Source organism: Rhinoraja longicauda, chromosome 26 (genome assembly GCF_053455715.1).
Source record: "Rhinoraja longicauda isolate Sanriku21f chromosome 26, sRhiLon1.1, whole genome shotgun sequence".
Taxonomy (NCBI): Eukaryota; Metazoa; Chordata; class Chondrichthyes; order Rajiformes; family Arhynchobatidae; genus Rhinoraja; species Rhinoraja longicauda.
This window is the reverse complement of record NC_135978.1, coordinates 16,360,922-16,385,816: the sequence shown is the minus strand read 5'-3', so window position 1 is coordinate 16,385,816 and position 24,895 is coordinate 16,360,922. Positions and strand designations below refer to the sequence as shown.

The window sequence follows — 24,895 nt, the reverse complement described above, 5'->3', positions numbered from 1 at the left end:
GGTCGGGGCTGTTGAACCATCCGCACTCGCCGCTGCCGACTGTCCAAGACCTCGCGTCGGGACGGTTGAAACACTCTCTGCAGCATGGAGCTCCCGAGTCAGCCTCTTCTTACCAGAGACCGCGGGCTTCTCGATGTTAAAGTCCACAGGCCGCGCAGTTGGAGCTCTCCACATTCAATCCTCGCCAAAGGATCGCAAGCTCTGATGTTAAAGTCCGCCCCACGCCCTGAAGCGCCAGGCTGGTCTCCAGGAAAGGCGGCCAATTCCTCAATGTTAGGCCGCAGTGAGGATGGAGATGCGATACGGAGAAAAATCGCATCTCCCTCGAGGTAAGAGATTGAAAAAAAGTTTCCCCCAATTCCCCTCACCCCTCTCCCACATAAAACAAACCAAGAAACACTAAAACATACTTTTAACACATACTTAAAATAACAAAAACAGTAGAAAGGACAGACAGACTGTTGGCGAGACAGCCAGTGCTGGTGGTGCCACCTGGTGTTTGTGCATTAAGTGCAAATGAGGGAGCCTAACATGGAATGAAAACCCAGGTTTAATTCTGTGCTGGATTAACTGATGTTAATGGGATGGCAGAAAGGATACAACGACTGACCTAGTGACTGGAAATCCTCAGGGTCAACAATCAGCCACATCCAGAGATGGAAATTGGCTTGGATTCCTGCTACCACTGCTTCCAGCTCCAAAGTATGTGTGGGTACATTATAGCATGAACAGTATCCACTCTAGCCCATATGGTAAATAGCTTGGCCAGACCCATTCGAAATTTATACACGGGGCAGCTGTACACATATAAAACAGAAGCATACAGAAGGAATTGCTTACATTTTTTACAAGCCACATACAGTTCACAGAAGAAATCTACCCCCACTAGCACTAAGATGATCGACAGCAATTAAGCTCCAAAGTCAGGGGGCAAAAGAACTAGGTTTTAATCAAGACAATTCTTATTTCTACAACACCATCATCAGACTTCAGAAACATGTGGAAAACAACTGTAGATACAAACCAAAAACACCCGTACAGATCACTCAACAAACTAATCTGATGGTTTCTATGGATAGTACAGGTTTGGGACCTTCATGTTGCTGACAACTGAATCCGTGGTGCATGCTTAATAATTGTGGATCTAGTATGTAAATATAAGTATGCAAGTATGTTTCCTCTATTCCAGCTTTCTTCACCCCCTCGACAATCAACGATTGACCCTTTTAAGAAGGGTCTCAGCCCGAGTATCCATGTTCTTCCGAGATGCTGCCTGACCTGCTGAGTTACTCTGGCACTGTGCCCTTTCGTGCAACTCTAACCCTCAATTTGCTGTGCTGGGACAATACTGTGCTTCACTAGGATTGATGTCACAATATGTCTGCTGTGCTGGAGCATTTCATAAACTAACATCCATCACACATTATCGACTACACAAAGAATGTGCTACAAATCCATGCGCACACATGTACATTATCCAGCACAGATACACTGATGGATTAACTGGCTAAATCATGCATTAGAGTGGGTAGGTGGCAAAAGTGGCTGTTGATGGGCATGTAAGAGACAATAGGTTGCAGGGCCACACGGAAAAGTGGAATCAATGGGATTGATCTGCTGGGAGCCGGCATGGACCCAAAGAGCTAATAGCCCCCCTTCTGTGTTATAATCGGTAGTTAAGCAAATACAATCCAGTCTACCACCCATGACATCCAGACAGATCCCATTAACCCAAATTTTAATGTCTCTTGAAAGAAGCAACTATAAAGTAAATGTACAATAAAAATTGAAAGTGGAAGACATTTAACATTATCAGGCTGACTCTTCGTCAGAAACAATATGAAACAAACATTTTCCACCAATGAAAGATATTAAAATCCTTGATATAAAATGGAAACCACGATGAATGCAGAAACCTTAAATACAACAGAATATTCTGAAAGTATCGGGTCATTTGGTGTCTGAAGACAGAAACAGAATTAAACCTCATATCAGAATTTATTTTTAAATACTGCAGATGTGAATGTAGAAGAGATGGTTCTTTAGGTATCTGTGACCTTGAATCAGTTTCCTTTGATAGAGGATGGGAATATTTTAAGTGCTAAATTTGTGAAGGCTACACAGACATTTTGTTCTAAACTGGAATCTTACGCTGATTAATTACTTGTTAAGACTGCTATGGCACTTCATCTCCACAATAGTTAAACAAACAGAACCATTATGACTGTGGTTTATGATTATCATTACAATGGATAACAGCTCATTACTATTCTTCCCAATATAATAAGCAATGCTTGCAAGAACATACCTAATTTGCAAAGAAAACAATCACCTCATTCTTCTTCCTAGTCATACTGCTTAAATAGGAGAGGGAAGGTACAAGTATTCCAGCATCCCTCACACCCTCCCCAATCATTATTTATTTTTTTGGTCAAGAAAATCTTACTGTGGGTCCTTTCAAAACAGTTAACTTACTTGGTATAAAGTAAGTGCATTGTGCTGATTTTTTTTTGTTATTTTGCATCATTTACATGCAAATGTGAAAGCTGAAGACATTTTAATCCCCAAAGTGATCCAACAAAGTGATCAACAGCTTTTATGTTAAAGGTATAAGAAGGAACTGCAGATGGTGGTTTACAACGAAGATATAGACACAAAATGCTGAAGTAACTCAGCGGGCCAGGCAGCATCTCTGGATAGAAGGAATGGGTGACGTTTCGGGTCGAGACCTTTTTTCAGACTGAGAGTCAGGGGGGAGAGAGAGGCACAGAAATAAGGTACGATAAGGTGTGCAAACGAGACATCAAAAGAGGTGAAGTTCAAGGAAAATGTAGAATAGATCATTATTAGCTAGGAGAAGGTGACAACAAAGCAAACAGTTAAAATGTAATCAGGGAGACAATCAGACTGGTCGGAAAACTGAGAAGGGGGAAGGATGGAGAAAGAGAGAAAGCAAGAGTTACTTGAAGTTAATGAAGTCAATATTCATACTGCTGGGTTGTAAGCTTCCCAAGCCAAATATGAAGTGCTGTTCCCCCAATTTGCGCTGGGCCTCACTCTGAATAAGTGTCAGAGTGAGGCCCAGTGCAGTGCCTAGGTTAGATTTGCAAAGGAGGATCAGGAGTTAATATAGGTGCCAAGGTAACTGGTGAACAGGACTTGTGAATGATGACGCAAATAGCAAAACTCCTTTAAATGCCGTTTCTCTCCCTCCTTTTGGAAAATCTGACCACGCTGCCATTTTCCTGCTGCCGGAGTATAAACAACGGATAGTATGGGAAACGGCAGTGACGAGGGACGTAAAGCGGTGGGCTGACCATTCAGAGGCCATGCTGCAAGATGCACTGAGCGAGGGCGGCACGGTAGCGCAGCGATAGAATTGCTGCTTTACAGCGAATGCAGCGCCGGAGACTCAGGTTCGATCCTGACTACGGGTGCTGCACTGTAAGGAGTTTGTACGTTCTCCCCGTGACCTGCGTGGGTTTTCTCCGAGATCTTCGGTTTCCTCCCACACTCCAAAGACGTACAGGTATGTAGGTTAATTGGCTGGGTTAATGTAAAAATTGTCCCTAGTGGGTGTAGGATAGTGTTAATGTACGGGGATCGCTGGGCGGACTTGGACTTGGAGGGCCGAAAAGGCCTGTTTCCGGCTGTGTATATATGATATGATATGATATGATATGTCGACTGGAATATGTTCCAAGAAAGTTCCAGAGACGTCAGTGAGTTGGCGGAAGCGGTTACGGACTTCATTGCAACAATAGCCGTTAACATCGTCCCCACTGTAAGGGTTAGTATCTTTCCTAATCAAAAACCCTGGGTGGACAGGTCTATTCGTGTTGCCTTGAATGCTCGCACCGCTGCTTACAACTCTGGCCTGGCATCGGCAATATGGACGACTACAAGGTAGAGTCCTACCGACTGCGAAGGATGGTGAAGGACGCAAAAAGGAGGTACACGGACAGGATGGAGTCGCAGATGGAGCAGCAGGACACCAGGCGCCTTTGGCAGGGGCTACGGACTATAACTAACTACCGGTGCAGCCCCCCCTCAACTGGAAGTGCTGGCACCTCCCTAGCTGATGACTTGAACTCCTTCTACGCACGATTCGAGACAGGCAACATTACCCCTAGCTCGCCGTCTAAAAACACCGCCAGCGTGCTGGCCAGCGAGGCTGGAAGGGGATCCACCGCTGGGGATGTGCACACATTCTCGGTGTCTGAGCACGACGCGAGGAGGGCTCTGACGCGTGTGAACACGAGGAAAGCTGTAGGCCCAGATGGTATATCTGGGCGAGTACTAAAGTCTTGTGCTACTCAGCTTGCTCCAGTGCTCACCGCAATATTCAACCTCTCCTTGGCCAAGTCCGTGGTCCCTGCATGCTTCAAAAGATCCATCATCGTACCAGTGCCAAATAATGCCTCTCCAGCTTGTTTGAATCTCTACCGACCAGTGGCCCTCACCTCGGTGGTCATGAAATGCTTCAAGAACCACATCTGTGCCTCCCTCGCAATATGGACCAGCTGCAGTTCACATACCGTCCGAACAGATTCACGGATGATGCGGTCTCCCAGGTTCTGCACACCGCTCTCTCTCATCTTGGCAGCCAGAAGGGGGGCTATGTGAGGATGCTGTTCATTGATTTTAGTTCAGCTTTCAACGCAATAGTCACCACCAGACTTGCTGAGAAGCTGCTGAAACTGGGGCTTAACACTCCCCTGTGTGCCTGGGTCCTGGACTTTCTCACCGCCAGGCCCCAAGTGGTTAAGATGGGGGACATACATCTAACCCCCTCACCCTGAACACAGGATCCCCCCAGGATTGCGTCCTTAGCCCCCTACTGTACTACCTATACACACATGACTGTGTGGCCAGGTTCAGCTCCAACTCCATCATCAAGTTTGCTGATGACACTGTGGTGGTGGGCCTGATCTCCGATAACGATGAGAAGGCCTACCAGGAGGAGGTGGCTGATCTGGCACTCTGGTGTCAGGACAGCAGCCTCCTTTTGAATGTCACAAAAACTAAGGAGCTGATTGTGGACTTTAGAAGGACTCAACATCCGAGGACGTACACGCCACTGGAGATAAATGGGATTACTGTGGATAGGGGGAGCAGCTTTAAATACCTGGGAGTCCACATCACAGAGGATCCGACATGGACAACACACATTGCTGCACTGGTGAGTAAGGCAAGGCAGCGCCTTTACCACCTCAGACAGTTGAGGAAATTCAGAGTCTATCTGAGGATCCTTCAGTGCTTCTACTCTGGGGCTGTAGAAAGCATCTTGTCCGGCACCATCACAATCCGGTTTGGGAACAGCTCTGCCCAGGACAGGAAGGCTCTGCGGAGAGTAGTGCATTCGGCTGAACGCACTATGGGAACTACACTCGCCCCCCTGCAGGACCTATACATCAGGAGGTGCAGATCCAGAGCCAGCAACATTATGGGGGGACCTCTACCACCCCAGCAACGGACTGTTCCAGCTGCTACGGTCAGGCAAACACCTCCACTGTCACGCTATGAAAACAGAGAGGATGAGACGGAGTTTCTTCCCACAGGCCATCAGGACTGTTAACTCTTATATCACCAGGGACTAATTTACTGTATTAATTTATTTTTTGTGTTGTGTTTAAAAATTTTAAAAATCTATTCTGTTTTGTAGTTTTAGCACAATCCGCAGGCATTGCCACTTTCATTTCACTGCACATCTTGTATGTGTATGTGACAAATAAAGAAGACTTTGACCCAGACTTGACTTGACTTATTTTAGGTGGAAGATTTGTCGGGGGTGTGGGAGGGGAGGGCACATGAAGAGTTGTGTCATTTACATGTACAATTGTTTAATCCTGCATATGAAAGGAAACAATATACCTTGGGTTTTAACCACCACCACATGAATTCACCTGATTTCCCCAGCGTTGAAATGGATTTTGCTCAGCTTAGTACAATCTTTTCAGCATCATTGCAGAACAGCTCTCATTGAATTCAACAGCACAAACCTGGCTGAATGTAGACAGAAAATGCATCCTCTGCAGGACCAATATATTTTAAAACTGTTAAGAGGTTTGTACATTTAGAAACCTCAATCATTTTGTAAATAACACGAGAAAATATAGCCAAATATGAAAGGGTAGATTTATAATTATCACTTTTGCTTTAACGTCTTATGGTCCCACATGGGGGTTACTGCTATCTCATAATAAACTAAACTAAACTAACTCTTATGTGGAATTGAATGCCATTAATAAGTTATTGTTTGGACCAGATGAACAGAAGGGAAAAAAAATCAGTACGGACTTCACACAGATTTTTATCCAGCTGGAAATTTACTCACAATGTGACTGTAGAACAAGATCCACTAGTCTAGCCATATTTGGAGGAATACAAAAGGTACAGCTCATGAATGAACTCATGAATCTCTAAAGTTTAAAGAATGAGCAACTGGAGTCTGGCTGGAGTTTGGGAAACTGATACCACCATACATCAACACACACGGAGAGAAAGCTAAAAGGCATAAATATTCTTTTTTGTTAATGGTGAGTTAGGTTTCAAATTCTAATGTTTTTATTTTAATATTCAGTTGCAGACATGACCCGCATATGTTTATATTACAGACCTATGAATTCATTTATAACAGATGGAATAGGCCGTTCAATACTATTTTGAAAACTGTCCTACATTTGATCAAAAGCTTCTATTAAAGTCAGAGGGTTCTACTAATCACAAAAATACATATCCTCCTGGCCAGAATGCACTTAGAGGTTACAACCCACAATGTGAACTGCAGTGTTTAAGACTTGCATTAAATCCACAGGTACAATTGTACATCATAGTATTATATTCTAAAAATATTTGCCGTTTTATGACAAGCTAGCTCAGACAATTCACTGCCCAACCACCACTACAAGAAACTAAAGAAAGTAATGAGTGGAGATACACGATCAGTCCAGCCAGTGATTATCAGGAGGTGCTGACAACTGAGAGCCGACTGACAAGCCATAAATAGCAGTAAGTCACCTTCTTATTTGGCATTCAAGAAAAAACATCCAATTTTTTTTTTATTACGAAGAATTTCTATTTCTTTCAAAGGCCACTTAAACATAATTTAGAATACATTCTTATCTGACGTTCAAGAAAAAAACCCACCCAAAATTGTTTTTTTGCAATGAAGAATTTCTATTTCTTTCAATGGCTACTATAACAGAATTTAGAATACAATAATACAAGAATAAATATAATCATTTAGTTCTGTTTCACATAGCCATCTGTTAAATTTCACTTTATACGAATAAATAACTCTTCCCTCTTCACTGCAATCCAACCAAAGTGAAGCTTCTGCAACAGACATTCAGAAAGAGGATTTCCTGATAAGGCTTCCTGCAGAATACATTATTTATTAAACTCTAACTGTACATGAAAGATAATTTACAGCATGATACAGACCACATCAAGCTGTACTGAAAATCCCTTAGATCCTTTCATACTCACTAGTGAAAAGGAGAACATGTTGCATAAACCTTCATTTTGAAAGATGGATTAATCAAGGCCAGTCTGAATGTATTTGGTAAGTGAAGGTCATAACTGACCAATTTGATTTTTTTTGAGGAAGTAACAGTAGGGTTGAGGACAGTAGTGGATTTGAAGCAGTTTGTGTGAATTTTTGCAAGGCTTTGCTAAGACCTCACATGGCAGGCTGGTCAAAAATATATAACCCCATGTGATCCAAAGAAGAGGGCTAATTGGATTCAAAACGGACTCCATTTTGGCATGAAATTCAGAAAAAAATTAATACAAAAGGATCTGTGAAAATGCATATAAAAAGGCATGGAAATAGACTCAAATAGGAAGATCTTGAGAAATGCGGGTTGACTGAAGGACCTTGAATATACATTCACAGATGTCGCAGGTCGAAACTGGTTAAAGGGGCATGGGATGCCTTCCATTACGAGTGGAGCAATAGAATGCAAGAGCCGGCAGGCTATGCTAGAATTACGTGCAACATCTGTAAGGCTGCAGCTCGCTTCTTGTATATAGTACAGGTCATGACATTATTAGAAAAATGATTGATGGAAGTGTTACCAGGATAGGGAAAAGTTTAGCTACGAAGACTGGATAGAGTTATTCTATTGGGAACAGAGGGGTTGAAGCAAAACTTGAATGAGTTATAATAAATTATTAAAGATCGGGACAAAGAGGAAGGATGAATTTCCCTTAAGTGAGTGGTCAAAAACCCAACCACAAAGACAGTGGTGAAATAGGTACTCACTGCCGGAAGAGGTTGTTGAGGCATATTTAAGAAGCGTTTTTTTGTATACTTACAGAACATTGACCTACTTTGGAAGGATCAAACACTGGAAGATGGGATTAGGTTAGATAGCTTTTCTTAAGAAAAATTAATCAACCAGTGCAGATGAGATGGGCTGAACTTGAACAGATATAGCCACCAATAGTAACTATAATTGAAGTGAGCTATGTCTCAAACATACATCCAACTGAAATTAAATTGCAGCATTATGAAATAAATTGAAATATTTATTAAATGTACAATTTTGCAAAAATAGTGATTTCAGTCAACCATTCTTTTTTAGTGTTTTTAAACTGGTGTTGATCCTTTCATAACACTTCAAACGTGAACCAGCTACATTCACTCTGGATGAAGCAAAAAGGCTTTCGTAATCGAGAATCTCTCCTCATGAAGCAAATGGATTAAAATGTTAATAGATACAACTTGTATCTGAAGGAAGTGTTGTTTCTAAACATTTATTGCTGAAATAGGAAGGCAGCTCTGGCAGGAAATATTGCAGTTGCAAGATTTCAAGGCTCTCAAGTTTCCCAACTATTTCAGATTACTTGAATTTTGATCTGCATTTTGAGTACCTTTCCCAAACCACTTCTCACCCATCCACTGCTCAAAGTGCTTCATAGACAATTGTAAATGGTAATATCAAAACACATAGCCAGTTTGTACCCGCCAGTGAGGTAATAACTAGATAAATGTCTTTCAAGTCAGGAATGATTCCTTTGAAACAATGCTGTACTGATTTGAAGACATATTGTAGCTCAGTTTTTGTCACATATGCAATCCAGTGCCTCAAAAATAAAGATGAAATCATGTGGCCAAGTCTCTCAAGCTATAATTGAATCCAGTCAGAAGTGAGGATAATAGCCACAACTAATGGATTTCTAGTTTGGTTTTAAGAAGTTATTGTAATTTACCATTAAAATGGATTCAGGATGTAAATGCAAGAAATAGCAAGTCCTCACTCGCCACCTCGGCTTGTCATCCAAGTTGCTGATAATTGGCACAGTTCAGGATGCAAGAGTCCTTGTTGAGGGATCTGCCCTAGTAGTAGATCTGGACTGTTGCCAGGACTCTGGACTGTTGCCAGGAACAAATATCAAATGCTTCGAGGAGATCATCAATCCTGTGAAAGGCACAATTGAATCTGCCAAAACTTGTTGGTCTTCTGGTACTAGATCTCCATAAAGGAATGCTGCCATCCGATACAGGAATACATGACGAGGGATGCACTGAAGATTGGTACAGCCAACACAAATGACTGCAATCCAAGGTTCCGCCACCACTAGACACAGAGGACCTGTATCCTGTGTAACAGCCCCACAAACATTTGAAGTGCATTTGCCCATAGAGGCCTCAAGAGTGGCACTGGTGTTTCATATGATGACATCACCAATGTATAGGCCTGACAATATTATAAATTTAAAGGTTGGACAGCATAATGAATGGAAAGAAAGCCATACACTGTTCTTGCATACATTTATGATTAAACTATTATTAAAATAAAATAAAAATATCATGGCACATGATAGGAGGATTCAAATGAAACAGTGCAGACACCACAAAGGCTTTATGAGGAAGGATGACTGTCTGAGGTCCTTCCACCACTGTACGTTGAGGGACTGGCCTCTCAAACACATCATACGTTTTTAAAGAGGAGAAATGAATGGTATTGGTGCATTATAAACAGTGTATTGACTTAATTACAATGAATGCTAAGAATTACATGTACAGATTATATTATACTCCTATATACAATTCTATCAAAATATATTTTATTATATTATAACATCATAGAGACAGTCAAAATTAAAGTATGGGGGGGGGGGGCAAACAGAACACTTGCCCATCAAATCCAAAGTCAGGCAAGGCTGCCCAATTTCCTTTGCCTTTTTTGCATGTTATATCGAGCACTTTATCAAATCCATCAGGAAGGAGATGAGTGTACGAGGCACCAATCCCACAGTGGGGGGCACTCAGATCAAAGCCTCTGTACATGGACAACATCAGTGCCTCCCTCTCATACCGACAATTGGTTTGTAGATTAATCGGCATCTGCAACCAGTTTGAACTGGCCTCAGAAGCAGAATCAATTGCAGCAAGAATGAGGCAATGTCTTTTAGCCATTGGCCCAGCCAATCTTGCTTCTCCTTCATCTGAAGCGGCTGGGAATCTAGTTGGGACACAGGGCATAGTTTCCTGGAATGGATAGCTGAGGTGAAATGGAAAATGGGAACATTGGTTCACTATTCCCTTCCAATGACGGACAAGAACCTGGTCATCGGATAAAAGGTACTGAGTTACTCCAGCATTTTGTGTCTACCTGTATATTGTCTGTGTTGGTTTGCACGTCTCAATTATCTTTAACTACAAATAACACTATTTTTGTTAATTATGAATGCTGCAACTAAATCGGAAGAGTAGAATCTCATTACACACCAGTATGTTAATTGTCGCTTGCAACAATTACAATCTCTAAACTAAACAAACACATCTCGCCAATTATACTGAAAATTGCAAATGCTATTAAGAAATCACTTTGTCTCAGACTTTGTGGAGAAATACTGATGGCTAAATATGTGGAAATCCCAAAGTTCCTGTCAGATGCCAAATTCGACTTCTGTAGTCAAAACTGGAGTATAAAATTACAAAGATCACTAAAGCAAAATACAGCCGACGCGAGAAAGCTGAAATAAAACTGCAAGTGATGCAAATATTCAGCAGGTCAGGTAGCACCTCTGCAGACAGAAACAAAGTGTTTATATTTTTTTAATAGAGTCAAGAGTGTTTTATTGTCATATGTCCCAGATAGAACAATGAAATTCTTACGTAGCAGAACAGAATATGCAAATATGTAATAGATAGTCATCAAACCAGTCGGAAACATTAACGCTTTCTCTAATTTGAAGTGTCAAACTTTTTTTATTTGATCTTTAAACCTGACTGCTAAATTCAGGAGCATTTTTAATTGTCTTTTTCATTCTATCATGATCTGGACACTGCATAGATCAGGCTTGTACGCAACATTTTTAGAAATAAAGAGAAAAAGCAAATAATGAATATTTTATAAAATTAATATGACTACTGAAATTTGTAAACCAAATGCAACTTCACCTTTCAATAGGTACGATGTGTTTCCTACTGTAATTAATGTATGGCGTTATAACAGCCACACCTATAAGAAGTCAGGAAGTCTGCCTAACCTGTTGTGCACAACCAGCATTTTCAGTTTAATTTTAATTTTAATGGTCTCCGAATGCCTTTGAATGTCAAGGCTTCCTGAAACCAGTCAACAATTTGTGAACATGGCTTGTTCAAACATATGTGAAAGAAGGAACTGCAGATGCTAGGTTACATCAAAGATATACACAAAATGGTCGAGGAACTCAGCAAGCCAGGCAGCATCTCTGGAGAGAAGGAATGGGTGACGTTTCGGGTCGAGACCCTTCCTCAGTATCATAAACATATGTGAAACTGTTGACATCTGTCATTGAGTTCTGTCATTGAGGACTGAGCCGGTTTCTTACAGCAAGTTCCTACCAGGACTGCAATATAACATGCAAGGCAGCTCACTACTGACCGATAACTTAGCAATAACTGCCATTGGCGTTTCTCACTTGTACTGGCTGCCTATACATCTCACTTCGACATACTCTAAATTGGTTCCACAATCTGTCTAGTTTCGATCAAGCGATCTTAAGGAATCTAATGCTGTATGTGCATTATCCACAAACTATGAAACCTCCCTTAAAACAAGTAGGGATGCTACCCTTCTAAACTTGGAGTGCACCTTGAGATTTAAAAAGCTAGCATGTATTGTTGATAGTCATATATCAAAAACACTGTTAATCAAGCAATTTATTTACAGGGGTCCCAACCTTCATTCTACTGTGCAACAACTCACCCAAAGGGTCTTCACAGATTGGCAATCGCTTTAATAAATCCCAGTTGAAGAACTATGCATCCCTTTATTGGGATGGCACAGACATGGTAGGCTCTAGGCACAAGGAGATTTTTAAAACATTAAAGGACTGTTTCTCTGTGAACAAAGTTTTAGGAGTTAACTAACAGATAAGACATTGTGACCGAAAAAACATATTACCCCCACCAGTAGATCGTTAATTTTAGGTCATGGAATTTGTATATTTTTTAAATGGTGGCAAATTATCTGGATGTGACATGATAAGAAATCTTTTCATTGAGTTACTGAGACCTGGAACACCAAACTTGAAAAGCTAAGCTTATCCATTAGTGAAGACACAGGAGACTGCAAGTCCTGGAATCTTGAACAAAAAAAACAAACTGCTGGAGGAAATCAGTGGGCCAGTCAACATTGTAGAGTGAAATGGATAGATGGCATTTTTGCATTGGGATCCTTTTTCAGACTGATCCATAATCAAGTTTAGAAATGAGCTAGAACATTATTTATTGGCATTTTGCATGCTCTTTTAAAGAATTAGCAGTACCACAGCTTATGGACTGTTCTTCAGTACGTTTTTATGATTCTATGATCCTTATCTGCTGAGCAAACAACATTCTCTACCTTTGATGTTTTTTTAAACTGGAGCTTTTTATCATGACACCGTGATAACTTGATCCTAGAAATGGTAAAGTTTGAAATCTAAATTGCAAACAGACTGTCACAAATCTGCCAGTATATTGCCAAGAGTCTGGGGCCAGACCAGGCAAAGATAGACCCTTCCTTGGACAACTTTGGTGAAACAGGTGGGTTATGATGACATTTTGCACGTTGCTTATGGGAAGCATGTTGCCTGGATCCTAGGAAATGCTTGTACTTTTCCTAAAGTGTGTCTTGGATCTTATAGCTCCAATGGAACAATAAATTAGAAATATTCTGCAAAGGGCAATATGGTAGTTCTGCCTGTTGGTGCAGATAGAAAATCTTGACAAAAATGGGCTGCTGAACATGACATGCATTAAAGCAATGCTGTCTAACACATTACAAAAACTTCTAATAAGGATTCCCATTGTGGATAAATGCATTTACAATTAGCAATTAAATGATGAATGTACCACTTTCTTGGATACATGTTTTCAGCAGTTTTGCTTGCATACCTTATGCATTTGCTGACAAAATATTAATCCAAAAAGTTGAGCGTACATGCCATTTTTTGATCACTTTAAAAGATTTACAAGTTTTTTTGACCAAATATTGACTTGTACTTGGCTGCAGTTGACTGGAACTGCAAACATCACAGTCCATCACTGTATCTTTGGCAAAGTATCTTTATATGTATTGTGAGGTGTGCCATTAAAATTATTGTATGCTGTTACCGTGACACATCCATGACCGAACATTAACTTTTCAATTTGAACATCATAAAGTTAAAGAAACAATTAAGGAGTAATTTATCTGGCAATCATGACAAGAGAAAAGAGCAAAACAAGTACAATTTATATTCAGAGACCAAAATCACTTCGATTAGACACATTTAATTTCATTATTTCACAGGTAAACGCTAACATAAACACTACCTTTAATATATTTTCTTTAGTCACTTACTTAAACACAAGAACATATGAAACGGAAGTAGTTGCCAAATAACCCATTGAGCCTGCTCCTAAGTTAATGTATTCACTTCATATTCTACACTTCACATTAGGTTTCCTTTCAGCATGAATCAGCAGTTGCCAAAGACTGCTGTTCACTAACTAAGCACAAAACCCATTCTAAATTGAGGGTACGCACAGAGGTTTGTGCAGTTTATCTCATCCATGCGAGTCAAAAACGATATGAACAATCTTTTAAGGACCCCACTGTCAGGCTTTGCATGGGGCCCCAGCGACTGCACACTGGCAGTGCATGTACAGTCTGAGTAGTGATGGACTGTGATGTAAACTGCAGCCAAGCACGTCAATATTTTCAGAAAATGGAAAAACTGGCAAAGTAACATTGGTTGCATCAGCTATGAGACCTGACCTGTTAGGAATCACTGGATATAAACAGGAGTTACATTAATATTTAGAAAAGGTGGAGGGGAGGGACTGGTGTAGATGGGACACGTTGGTTGGTATGGGCTAGTTGGGCCGAAGGGCCTGTTTCAATGCTGTATGACTCCCTCCAGCAAAATTCCAGGTGGCCTATTATTCTTTCACCCCCTCTGAAAATAACCTTTCTCAACAGTCATTTCCCTTCTGGAGTTTTTCCAATTCTCCAGTAGCTCTAACTATCTTTCAAAGCACTTGTGTCATTTGGAGTTTGTTTCTTCTGCATTCCCTTTTGCTGAAGCACCAACCTTTTGGTTTAAGTTCGGAGATTACTAAGCTACCGCAACAGCACCACCTCGGAGCATCACTTTACAAAAACAAATTGCTGCTTTGTGTTTGAAAATGTAGTAGAATGGGCAGAGTAGAATAATCACTGATAGGCAGCAACAGTTCCCGCAAATATTGAACAGCTTTCAGTCCTGTTCCACAATATACCAACCCCACATCATATGCTCTGACAATGATTAGAAATTTAGCTCTTCATAGTTCATGGATCTGTGCTGGCTCGAAGGGCCGAATGGCCTACTCCTGCACCTCCTTTTCTAAGTTTCCATGAAAATCTTAAAGACGCACCAAGCCCCCAATCAGGCATACGAGTGGGTTATAAGGTAAAAATGGCACATTTTAAATTGCAAAGCACCACTGACACTAAATTGGTGGCAAACAAGATCTCAGTCGCAAATGAATTGTAATGCATTTGGACAGTGATCTAAGCAATCACTGTTCCATTGCAATCTCTCTTTTTGCCATTGCCTTGGGAGTCCATGATTAACACCGTTCCACCACATCGTTGAGGAAGACTAGATTTCTGAGCAATTTAGCTTATTGTGCATTTCTCTCGAAAGGGATTGTGATTCATCACCTGCTGCGATTACACATAAATCATACCCTACAAAACATGGATGAACCCTTCGTCTTATCAGGATTAAATTAATTACCGCTGCCAAGTAGATTTCCAATGAGGTGTTAAACCAAGACGTCATCTGCCCATTCTTGCATGTAATAAATGTGAACAGGGGAGTTCTGTAGGTACTCTGGTCTATTTATTATTCATTCTCATCATTTGTCGTACCATGTTGTCCATAAATCATCTTATACATTTATGAACATTGTAAAAGTGAGTATATTTTAAAAGTAATGAACTAGTTTATTAAGGTCTTCTCGGAATGCGAGGGGGAAAAACATTTTTTTTCAAACAAACGCCAACTGTAAGAACTTGTACCTGTTTAAAATTCTGTCAAATTTGTTACAGGGCTGATATTGGTTGATATTAAAGCTAAATAAGCAGGACTTCTTGGCATTGTGGTCACTAAAAAATCCACTAGTTAATAATTCACTTGGCAATTTCACTGTACCTGAAGCACGTATACTTAGATTAAGACAGATGAAAGCTACATTTGTATTACTCTTAAGACATAAATTATACTAGTGAGGCGAGTTACGGCCCTCCTGACTACATGGAAATGCAAAATTCAAAATGTTGGCAACAAGGATGATGATGTGGCGTGTTGAATATAACCAAATATTTAAATTGGCTTGTGACTGACCAAGACTATCCAACTGAAGGCCTACGAGTGTCAACATTACCAAGCCTATGCAGTCCGAAATAAAGATCAGAGTCACATTTACAATGATTTAGATGGCCTAAGTGAATGGATGGGACATGGCAGATGGAACATTAAATGAAAAAAAGGTAGATTTTTTAAAATAGTGCAAGATTGAATGGTGCTGGTGTCCGGGGGAACCTGGGGTGTCCTTCAATGAAAATCAACATGCAGGTATGGCAAGCAATTAGGAAGGCATGTTGATCTTTACCAGGAGAGGATTAGGAAACAGGAACTGAGTTGCCTTGCTCCAACAATATGCAGCCCAAGCTGGGCTATGTGCAGTCTCCTAGAAGAAGGATTTAGTATAGTTTTTAGTTTTGTTTAGTTTATTATTGTTTATTATTGTTACTTGCACGGAGGTAGAGTGAAAAGCTTTTGTTTGCATGCTATCCAGTCAAAAAGAATATGCATGAATATAATCAAGCCGTCCACAGTGCACAGTTAAAGGATGCAGGGTACAACATTAGTACAAGATATAACACTGAAGTCCAATTAAAGATAGTTCAAAGGTTTCCAATGAGGTAGGTGGGGTGGTCAGGAACTGAGAGGACTGTCCAGTTGCCTGATAACAGCTGGGAATAAACTGTTCCTGAAGGGAGTATTTGCAGTAAAATAAGTTAGTAAGTACTTGCAATGAAGGGAGTAAACAAATGTTCAAGCTAATTCTTAGAATGGCAGGCTTGTCAGACCAGGGGAAATTAAGTAGACTGGGCCAATGTGCTCTTGAAATTAGGCAACTTCATAATAACATTCTTACAGGGCAAACAGAGGAATGATGTTATCCTGGTTGGGCTGTCTAGAGTCTGTGGTCACAGTAATAAAATAAGTTGTTAATCATTCAGAACTGAGATGCGAAAAGAGAACAGCAAATCACTGAAATTGTCCACTTAAAAGGATTATCATATCATATCATATCATATATATACAGCCGGAAACAGGCCTTTTTGGCCCTCCAAGTCCGTGCCGCCCAGCGATCCCCGTACATTAACACTATCCTATACCCACTAGGGACAATTTTTTTTAAACATTTACCCAGCCAATTAACCTACATACCTGTACGTCTTTGAAGTGTGGGAGGAAACCGAAGATCTCGGAGAAAACCCACGCAGGTCACGGGGAGAACGTACAAACTCCTTACAGTGCAGCACCCGTAGTCAGCATCGAACCTGAGTCTCCGGCGCTGCATTCGCTGTAAAGCAGCAACTCTACCGCTGCGCTACCGTGCCGCCGATTGTGAGGACTCAATTGCTATATTCTAAACAGAGATTAATTTATTATTAGATATTAAAGGAATCAAGAGAAATGGGGTTGGCAAAGGAAAGTGTTGAGTCAGAGAGCAGCCATAATCTTATTGATTGGCAGAGTAGACACAAAGGGCCAAATGGCCTATTCCTGTTTCCTTTTTAAATGCTCTGAGAAAGTTATCATAGACAATCTCAAAGCAAACCCTGCCTGGGTGTAGAACCAAGACATTACGAAGCAATCCTTTGGTGTACCAGATATGTACACCACAAATGGGATGACTGGAGTAGCCAAGAATGGAAAAGCAATTGAAAAAAAGTGCATGTTACCTGGCAACAGAACTTTGTGAGCCACGCAAGACTGAACAGACTAGACTGAAAACAGACAATGGGTCAGGCAACATCTGGGCAAAGATGAGGGGGATGGGTGGAGGGGTCTCACAGAAGAGGGAGAGAAAATGGGGGGAGGGGTGGGGAATAGGAATAACAACAGCCCTGCCTACACCCCCAAGCTTTTCAAATTTCCAAAGTGAATTAAGGAAAAGAATATTGAAGCAAGGTTCAAGTAGAGTTGTAGTCTGAGAGGTAGAAATGAGAAAATTATGCTCAGATACATTGTTTACCTTTCGAAGCTAGAGCTTTGAGTTTGCTGAATAAAATTCAAAGTAAAAGCAACTTAGAACTGAAAAGGGAAGTGGCTGAATGCGTTCCTACAATGCATCAGTATAAAGCAAAAGCTGGAACACATCATCACTCCCTAAGGCCACAGATGTGGCAAGGATGATTCTTGTTACAGGGTGATATAAAATGCCTGTGGGGCTGCAAACGTTAACTCATTTAGTGCTTTATCAGATCAACAGTTTGTGTTGAGAATAGCATAACATTTAAGATGATATCATCATGGGAGATAGCAAGCATCTTATACGACAACGTTAAAAATTACCAATGATTGTGCCACGTCACAACAGATAAAATCATGTTGATGCACAAATTATAGAGCACTATGCAGAGTGAGTGATGAGACAAGGAAAAGTGATCTCTCTCACTGGATTACTGAAAGAGCTCACTGCACATGCCTACAAAATAACAGCTTCTCATTAAAGAAATAAATATTTCCACTTTTTGCAGGCACAAATTCTCTGGTGCTCACTGTAAGGGGAAACTATCAACATGTAACTCAGCTGACAGAAAATATTCAGGTGGTAAACGCAGCCTGTCCCAAACATTGTTGGTTAAATTCCACCTTCAACTCTCTTATACCCGCCTTCCATTACTTCCTTGCAGGTCACAATTCTGCCACCCATCTCCACTTCTTGCAAATTGTCTCCCACACCCTGCAAATATCTGGCCTGCAATTCATCTTCATTCCAAAATAGTCAAGGCCCATTTCCACCATGGGTTCCCCTCGCCCTCAAACCATCTTTCCCTTGACTTCCACTCAACCCCTGCTACCTGGCCACACGATTCCACTTCACTCCCAACCTCTGACCTCTATCTCCCTCTCATCCCAACCATCACACCCCCCTCCCCTCCCCTCCCCTCTCTCTCTCATCCTTAACACCCTGCTCTTGATCTCCCAATCAACTCCCAACACCCCCCCCCCACCCCACCCCACCCATCCCCCCACCCCAACAGCCTGCGTCCTCACCCCCCAAGTCTGCCCCCTGACAGTCGCGCCCCCCACCCCTCTAAACGTCTACCTCCCCCCATCTCTCCCTCACGTAACAGTCTGGCCCTCATCTTAACCACAACCTCCCACCAATCTGCTCCCTCTACCCCCCCCCCCCCAACAGTCTGCCCCTCCCAACTCTCCACCCCCAACAGTCTTCCCCTCCCATCTCCTCCCTCCCCCTCAACAGTCCGCCCCTCACCATCTCCCCCACACCCCTCTAACAATCTGCCTCCCCATTCTCCTCCTCACACAAGTCTGTACCCCAGCCTCCCCCCCCCCACCCCTCCAACAGTCTGCCCCTCCCATCTACCCCCAATCTACCCCCCTCCCCCACTCTAGCCCACATCCCCCTCCTCCCGTCTAACCCCTCAACCCCCAGTAGTCTGGCCTCCCCTCTCTGTCGTCGTTCCCCCTCTTCCATCGCCTGGCTTCTCTCTCTCCCTCTCCTCCTCCCAACTGCCCCCCATCTCTCTCTCTCTCGCCCCCCCCCCCCCCCCCGTCTCCCCCTAACATCTTCCTCCGCCCCCGGTCTGTCCTTCATCTCCTCATCATCCCCAGCCGTCTCCCCCGGCGCCATCTCCCCCGGCGCCATCTCCCGCCCCTCAGCTTCCCGCCGGAGCGGCCGCCGACGTGGTCCAGCCGGGCTGCGATGCTGGGAATGGATGAAGCGGGCGGCGACAGCTGTCGCCCGGGGAGCCACTCACCATGGCGAAGCCGGAGAGCAGCGCCGAGGTCCGGCTTGACGCCTTCAGCTTGGCGCGGCTGAGGTAGAGCTTCCTCCAGGATAGCGCCTGCACCGAGTGATGGTTGGAGGACACCAGCTCCAGGTAGCTTCGCCTCACCCAGTCGCGGTAGTCGGCCGCCTCCCCTTCGGGCTCCGAGCAGAGAGGAGCGGGAGAGCCGGCCGCCACTGACCGTTCGGAGCTCATAGCAACGCCGGATGGGACCTTATCTCACCCGCCGCCAGCCGCCGACCTGCGCGCTCCCGGGCCCCGGGGACGCGCCTTGATGTGATCCTGCTGCCGCCAGGGGGAGCTTCTCGGCCGCATGACCATGAGGGGGCGCGACCCAACCACTCCTCTCCGCCATTAGGGGGCGCCACCCAGCCGCTCTGCACCGCCATTAAGGGGCGCCACCCAGCCGCTTCACACCACCATTAGGGCACGCCACCCAGCCGCTCCGCATTGCCATGTGGGGGCGCGACCCAGCCACTCCTCTCCGCCATTAGGGGGCGCCACTCCTCACTGCCATTAGGGGGCGCCACCCAGCCACTCCTCACTGCCATTAGGGCACGCCACCTAGCCACTCCTCTCCGCCATTAGGGGGTGCCACCCAGCCACTCCTCACCGCCATTGGGGGAGGGGGGCATTCAACCAATCGCTGCTTCAGTGAAGGACCATCCAACCAATCACTGCTCTACTGGCTGGATGAGGGGGGGGGAAGCAACCAATCACTGCCTCAGTGTGGGGATATCCAATCAATCACAGTTCTACTGGTTGGGAGGGGGGGGCTTCAACCTGCCTCAGTGTAGGGTGATCCAACCAATCACTGCACTGCTGTTGAGGGATAGTAATCAACCAATCACTGTTTCAGTGTGGGGGGGACATCCAACCAATCATGGTTGTATCATGAATTGGGCAGTGGGTGTATGGAACAAGCTGCCGGAGAAGGTAGTTGAGGCAGGGACTGTGGCAATGTTTAAGAAACAACTAGACAGGTATGGAGGGATATGGACAGGTGGGACTAGTGTGGATGGGACATGTTGGTTGGTGTGGGCAAGTTGGGCCGAAGGGTCTGTTTCCAAGCTGACTCTGAGTTCTAATTGGTTGGAGCTTTACAATGGTGATAATTGGCACGGTGGAGGACGTGAATGCATAAACTAGAGCAGGAATAGGCGGCTTGATCTTCCAAGCCTGGTCTGCCATTTAATAAAGGCATAATTTTGTGATTGTAACTCCAACTGCACATTCCCATTTTCCCTAGCAAGGGGGAGAAGGTAACAAAATGTTTATACTTCTGCTCAAATGTTCAAACATTTTGTTACCTTCTCCCCTTTTGGAAGAACGTTCACAGGTCTCTGGGAGAAAATATTTGCTTCTTCTATGTTTTAATGATGCCTTATTTTTAAACAGTGACACTAAATTTGGGATTTTCTTGCAAGGAAATAATTTATTCTCCATATTCCCCCTGTTGAGATTATTCAGGATCTTACTTGTTTAATCAAAAATCTCCACCGAAGTCCAACCTTTTCTCATAAGACAATTTGTCCATTTGAGACATTAGTCCAGCAACCTTCACTGAATTATTTTAACACATTAACATCCTTCCTCAATGGTTAGCATCAGGGTCCAACAAAGGCGAGGCAAATACAATAAATTACTGTACAGGGGATCTAACTGAATCAGTTCCTGTTTAGAAAAGCCCCATTTAAGTCAAATGAGCAGTCCTATATACTGACAGGACCATGATTACCAGATGCCGGACCTACCTGGAACCATGAATAATAATTTCTCCCGGCAACAGGGAATGACATCAAGAGAATTTCCTTTGCAAAAAATAAATGATTTACATAACCATAACTTGGGACAATTTGTTCTCAGTAAAATTTATGGATTAACTTGATTTGGACCAGATTATCTCACTGGCAAATTATGTGTTGGAAAACAGTGATTGTCATGCAAGTAACTCTAAAATAAAACACTGCAGACTTGATTGAATTTCTGGGACAACCTTTGGGCAGCGTAGTGGTCCTTTTGGTAGAGCTGCTGACTCAGGGTTCCAGTGACCTGGGTTCAATCCTGACCCTGGTGCTGTCTGTGTGGTGTCTGCATGTTCCCCCAGGTGACCATGTGGGTTACCCCTCAGTGCTCAGGTTTTCTCAACATCCCAAAGATGGGTGGGTTGTCCGGTTAATTGGGCACTGATTATTGCCCCAAAGTGTAGATGGGTGATAGTGTCAGGGGAATGCTGGGAATGTGAGGCAAATAGGATACAGGGAAAATTAGTAGTGGTTGGAACTGTTCTGTAACCCATCATGGAATTGATGGCCTAAATGACCTCCTTCTATGTCCAAATCAAATATGGAAACTCGCTTCACTGGTATTGATGAGAGTTGATTTTTGACCAATCATAATTTCATTCTTTACATTGTTCCATGTGATCCCATGGAACACATGGCCTTTGTTTAATGATTCATTTAAAATCAAGAGATTAAGAAGGTGCCGATTACAGTAGGGATTGTAATACCAAGTCCTATAAACTCAACTGATTGTTTAATGATTCATTTAAAATCCCACACCTCTGACAGTGCAGCAGCTCCTGAATCAACCCACTGTTTCACACCCTGTAGCTGGAGGTGCTGGAATGTACACTTACTCCTAATAAAACCTCATTCAGTTATTCAGTATTGTTTTTTGTACTACTTTAGATGACACTATAATCTTGTAGCATTCAGATTTCCACTTGTCCTATTTATAAATCGTATTTATTGTTGTATTGATCATTACTATATGTATACATTTTACTCTGTGAGCTTCATGTGAACATTGCACCCTCGTGTATAGGACAGTAAACTAATCTAAATCTGGATCTGGATCTGAATACTGAATTAGAGACCTGGTTGTTGTGTTGTGCTCTGTAGATTTCGCTGTTTGTATTACTGTAACTTCTTGTTCTAATGGATTGCCACTTATCAAAGCTATGATCTAATGGAACTATGCATCATATACTTCAGAGTTAGCTTATAAATGTGCTTCCAATTATTATGTAGAAGTAAAGGGCCTGTCGCACTTAGGCGATTTTATGGCGACTGCCGGCGACTAGGCTGTCGCCGACAGTTCGCCGGGGTGTCGCGGGCATGATCGTGAGGAGTCTTCAAAGAATAGTAGTGGATCTCGGCGCGTCGCTGAGAAATCATCCGGTATGAAATTTTTCGGCGACAGCTGGCTTGTCGGCAGGTATTGTTGCTTATTGCGGGCGCTGTCGCATGCTGTCCCCAGGTTTGCAAGGTTGTCGCCTGTACTTTATCATGACATCTCATTCAAAGAGTTTTTGAATAAAGTTGATTTTGGTGATTTAAAAAAAAATAGGTGTCGGAATTTATTGAGTTTCTAAGTACTTTATCATGACATCTCATTCAAAGATTCTAGTCGCATTCATTTTGACCATTAAAATCAAACGCTGACACAGGCGCTGCGCTATGAGAACACTTTTCATTCATTTATTTAGATCAATGAGGCAAACACATACACAGGCATTTCACCAAGTTTATTAAAGACCAAAGCTCACACATAGACAGACACTACTAACACAAAGATAAACTGAGTTTTACTGCTATGCTGTTTGTAGGGGGTATGCACACCTGATCATAAAGGACAGTGACGTGTGAAATGGTCTGGCCGGACCTTGCTGTCCTTATGGTCAGGTGTGCATACCCCCTACAAACAGCATAGCAGTAAAACTCAGTATATCTTTGTGTTAGTTGTGTCTGTCTATGTGTGAGCTTTGGCCTTTAATAAACGTAGTAAAATGCCTGGGGATGTGCTTGCCTCATTGATCTAAATAAATGAATCAAAAGTGTTCTCATAGCGCAGCGCGTGTGTCAGCGTTTGATTTTAATGGTCAAAATGAATGCGACTAGAATCTTTGAATGAGATGTCATGATAAAGTACTTAGAAATTCAATAAATTCCGACACTTTTTTTTTTTTTTAAATCACCAAAATCAACTTTATTCAAAAACAATATATTCCTATGAAAGATGGATAACTGCATGCCAAAATCTTTTTTTTTAAACGAATGCAAAATATACCTAGAAATTTCACTGGACGGACCTTGCTGTCGGTTTGTTCACGTGTGAGTTGTGCTTGTGACACCTCCACATAAGTGCAGGTTTTCGTTGGTTGTGTTGCTTGCCCTGGTCCCTGTCGTAGTGGACATCCTAGGTAGCGAAGACTGAGTCACCGGTTGTCGTCAGCTTGCCGTCGCCTATGTGGTAGGTTGCCTTAGCTTGTCGCGGGCATTGTCGTGGACATTGTCGTAGGGTTAATTTTTTCGGCGATCTGCTACGACTTTGACAGTTGCCCCAGTCGTCTAAAAAATCGCCTAAGTGGGACAGGCCCTTTAGTCTATTTAGAGAATGTTCAGAAAAATTTATTGAATCTTATTTTAGCATTATTTAAAAGGAATTGTTCCAGCCTAGTTTCAACTGAAGATGTAACATTTTTTAATATCCTATATATCGTACTGGATTTGTTATATCGCCCTCTTCAGAAACAAATGGATTGTCAGAAGGCCTTGGTTAGACTGCATTAGGAGTATTGTATGCAGTGCTGTTCACTCAGCCAGCTACAGGAAGGATGTCATTAAGCTGGAGTGGGTGCAGAAAAGATGCACGAGGATGTTACCGGGACCATATGGCTTCATAAGCCATCTGGAGAGGCTGGGTTTTATTTTTCCTCTGGGGTGTAAGAAGCCTGGGAGCGACCTTGTAGTTTATAAAATAATTCTGGGCATGGATAAACTGAATGGACACAGTCTTTTGCCTAGAGTAGGTAGCCTAAACTGGTTTAAGGTGAGAAATGAAAGATGTAAACGGGATTCAAGGGAGAACTTGTTCATACAAAGGGTAGTGGGTACATTGAACAAGCTGCCAGAGGAAACTGTAAAGGCAGGTACCATTACAACATTTAAAACACATTTGGACAGCTACAGGGATAGGAAAGGGTTAGAGAAATATGACTCAAACACAAGCAAATGGAACTAGCTTAGACATGTTGGTTGGTGAGATGGCCCGAAGGGCATTTTTCCGTGCTGTACAACTATGATTCTACAGCCCAGTCCCTGCATGCACAGATTTTGTGCTTTGTGGTGACAAGAAACTAGAATAACTATAATTGAATCGAGATGCTAAATTTTTGGGGTCGTAATACTGTGCAATAAGAAAATATTGTTTCCATTGCCAGGAGACTATAGATGACAGGTTTTAGCATAATTGGCAGGGTAATGCGAGGAATTTCTGATCAGTACTGTCATGATATGGATTTGACTATGAGAAAAGTAGTAGAA

At 42.6% G+C, this 24,895-nt stretch overlaps 1 protein-coding gene across 2 annotated transcripts in view; it reads right to left on the bottom strand.

The window, feature by feature from the left end:
* Positions 1 to 19,820, bottom strand: part of orai2 (ORAI calcium release-activated calcium modulator 2) — a 32,263-nt gene extending 12,443 nt beyond the window's left edge. Inside the window, exons 1-2 of one of the 2 annotated variants that reach the window (XM_078422102.1) lie at positions 19,536 to 19,669; positions 12,207 to 12,299 (exon numbers count right to left, since the gene is read on the bottom strand). Coding sequence is in view for 1 of the 2 variants with exons in the window: in XM_078422101.1 (XP_078278227.1) it covers positions 19,536 to 19,760 (225 nt within the window). In the remaining variant the exon portion in view is untranslated. Of the gene's footprint in view, positions 1 to 12,206; positions 12,300 to 19,535 lie in introns of both variants that reach the window. The other variant, XM_078422101.1, reaches the window with a different exon arrangement.
* Between the last annotated feature and the right edge of the window lie 5,075 nt (positions 19,821 to 24,895).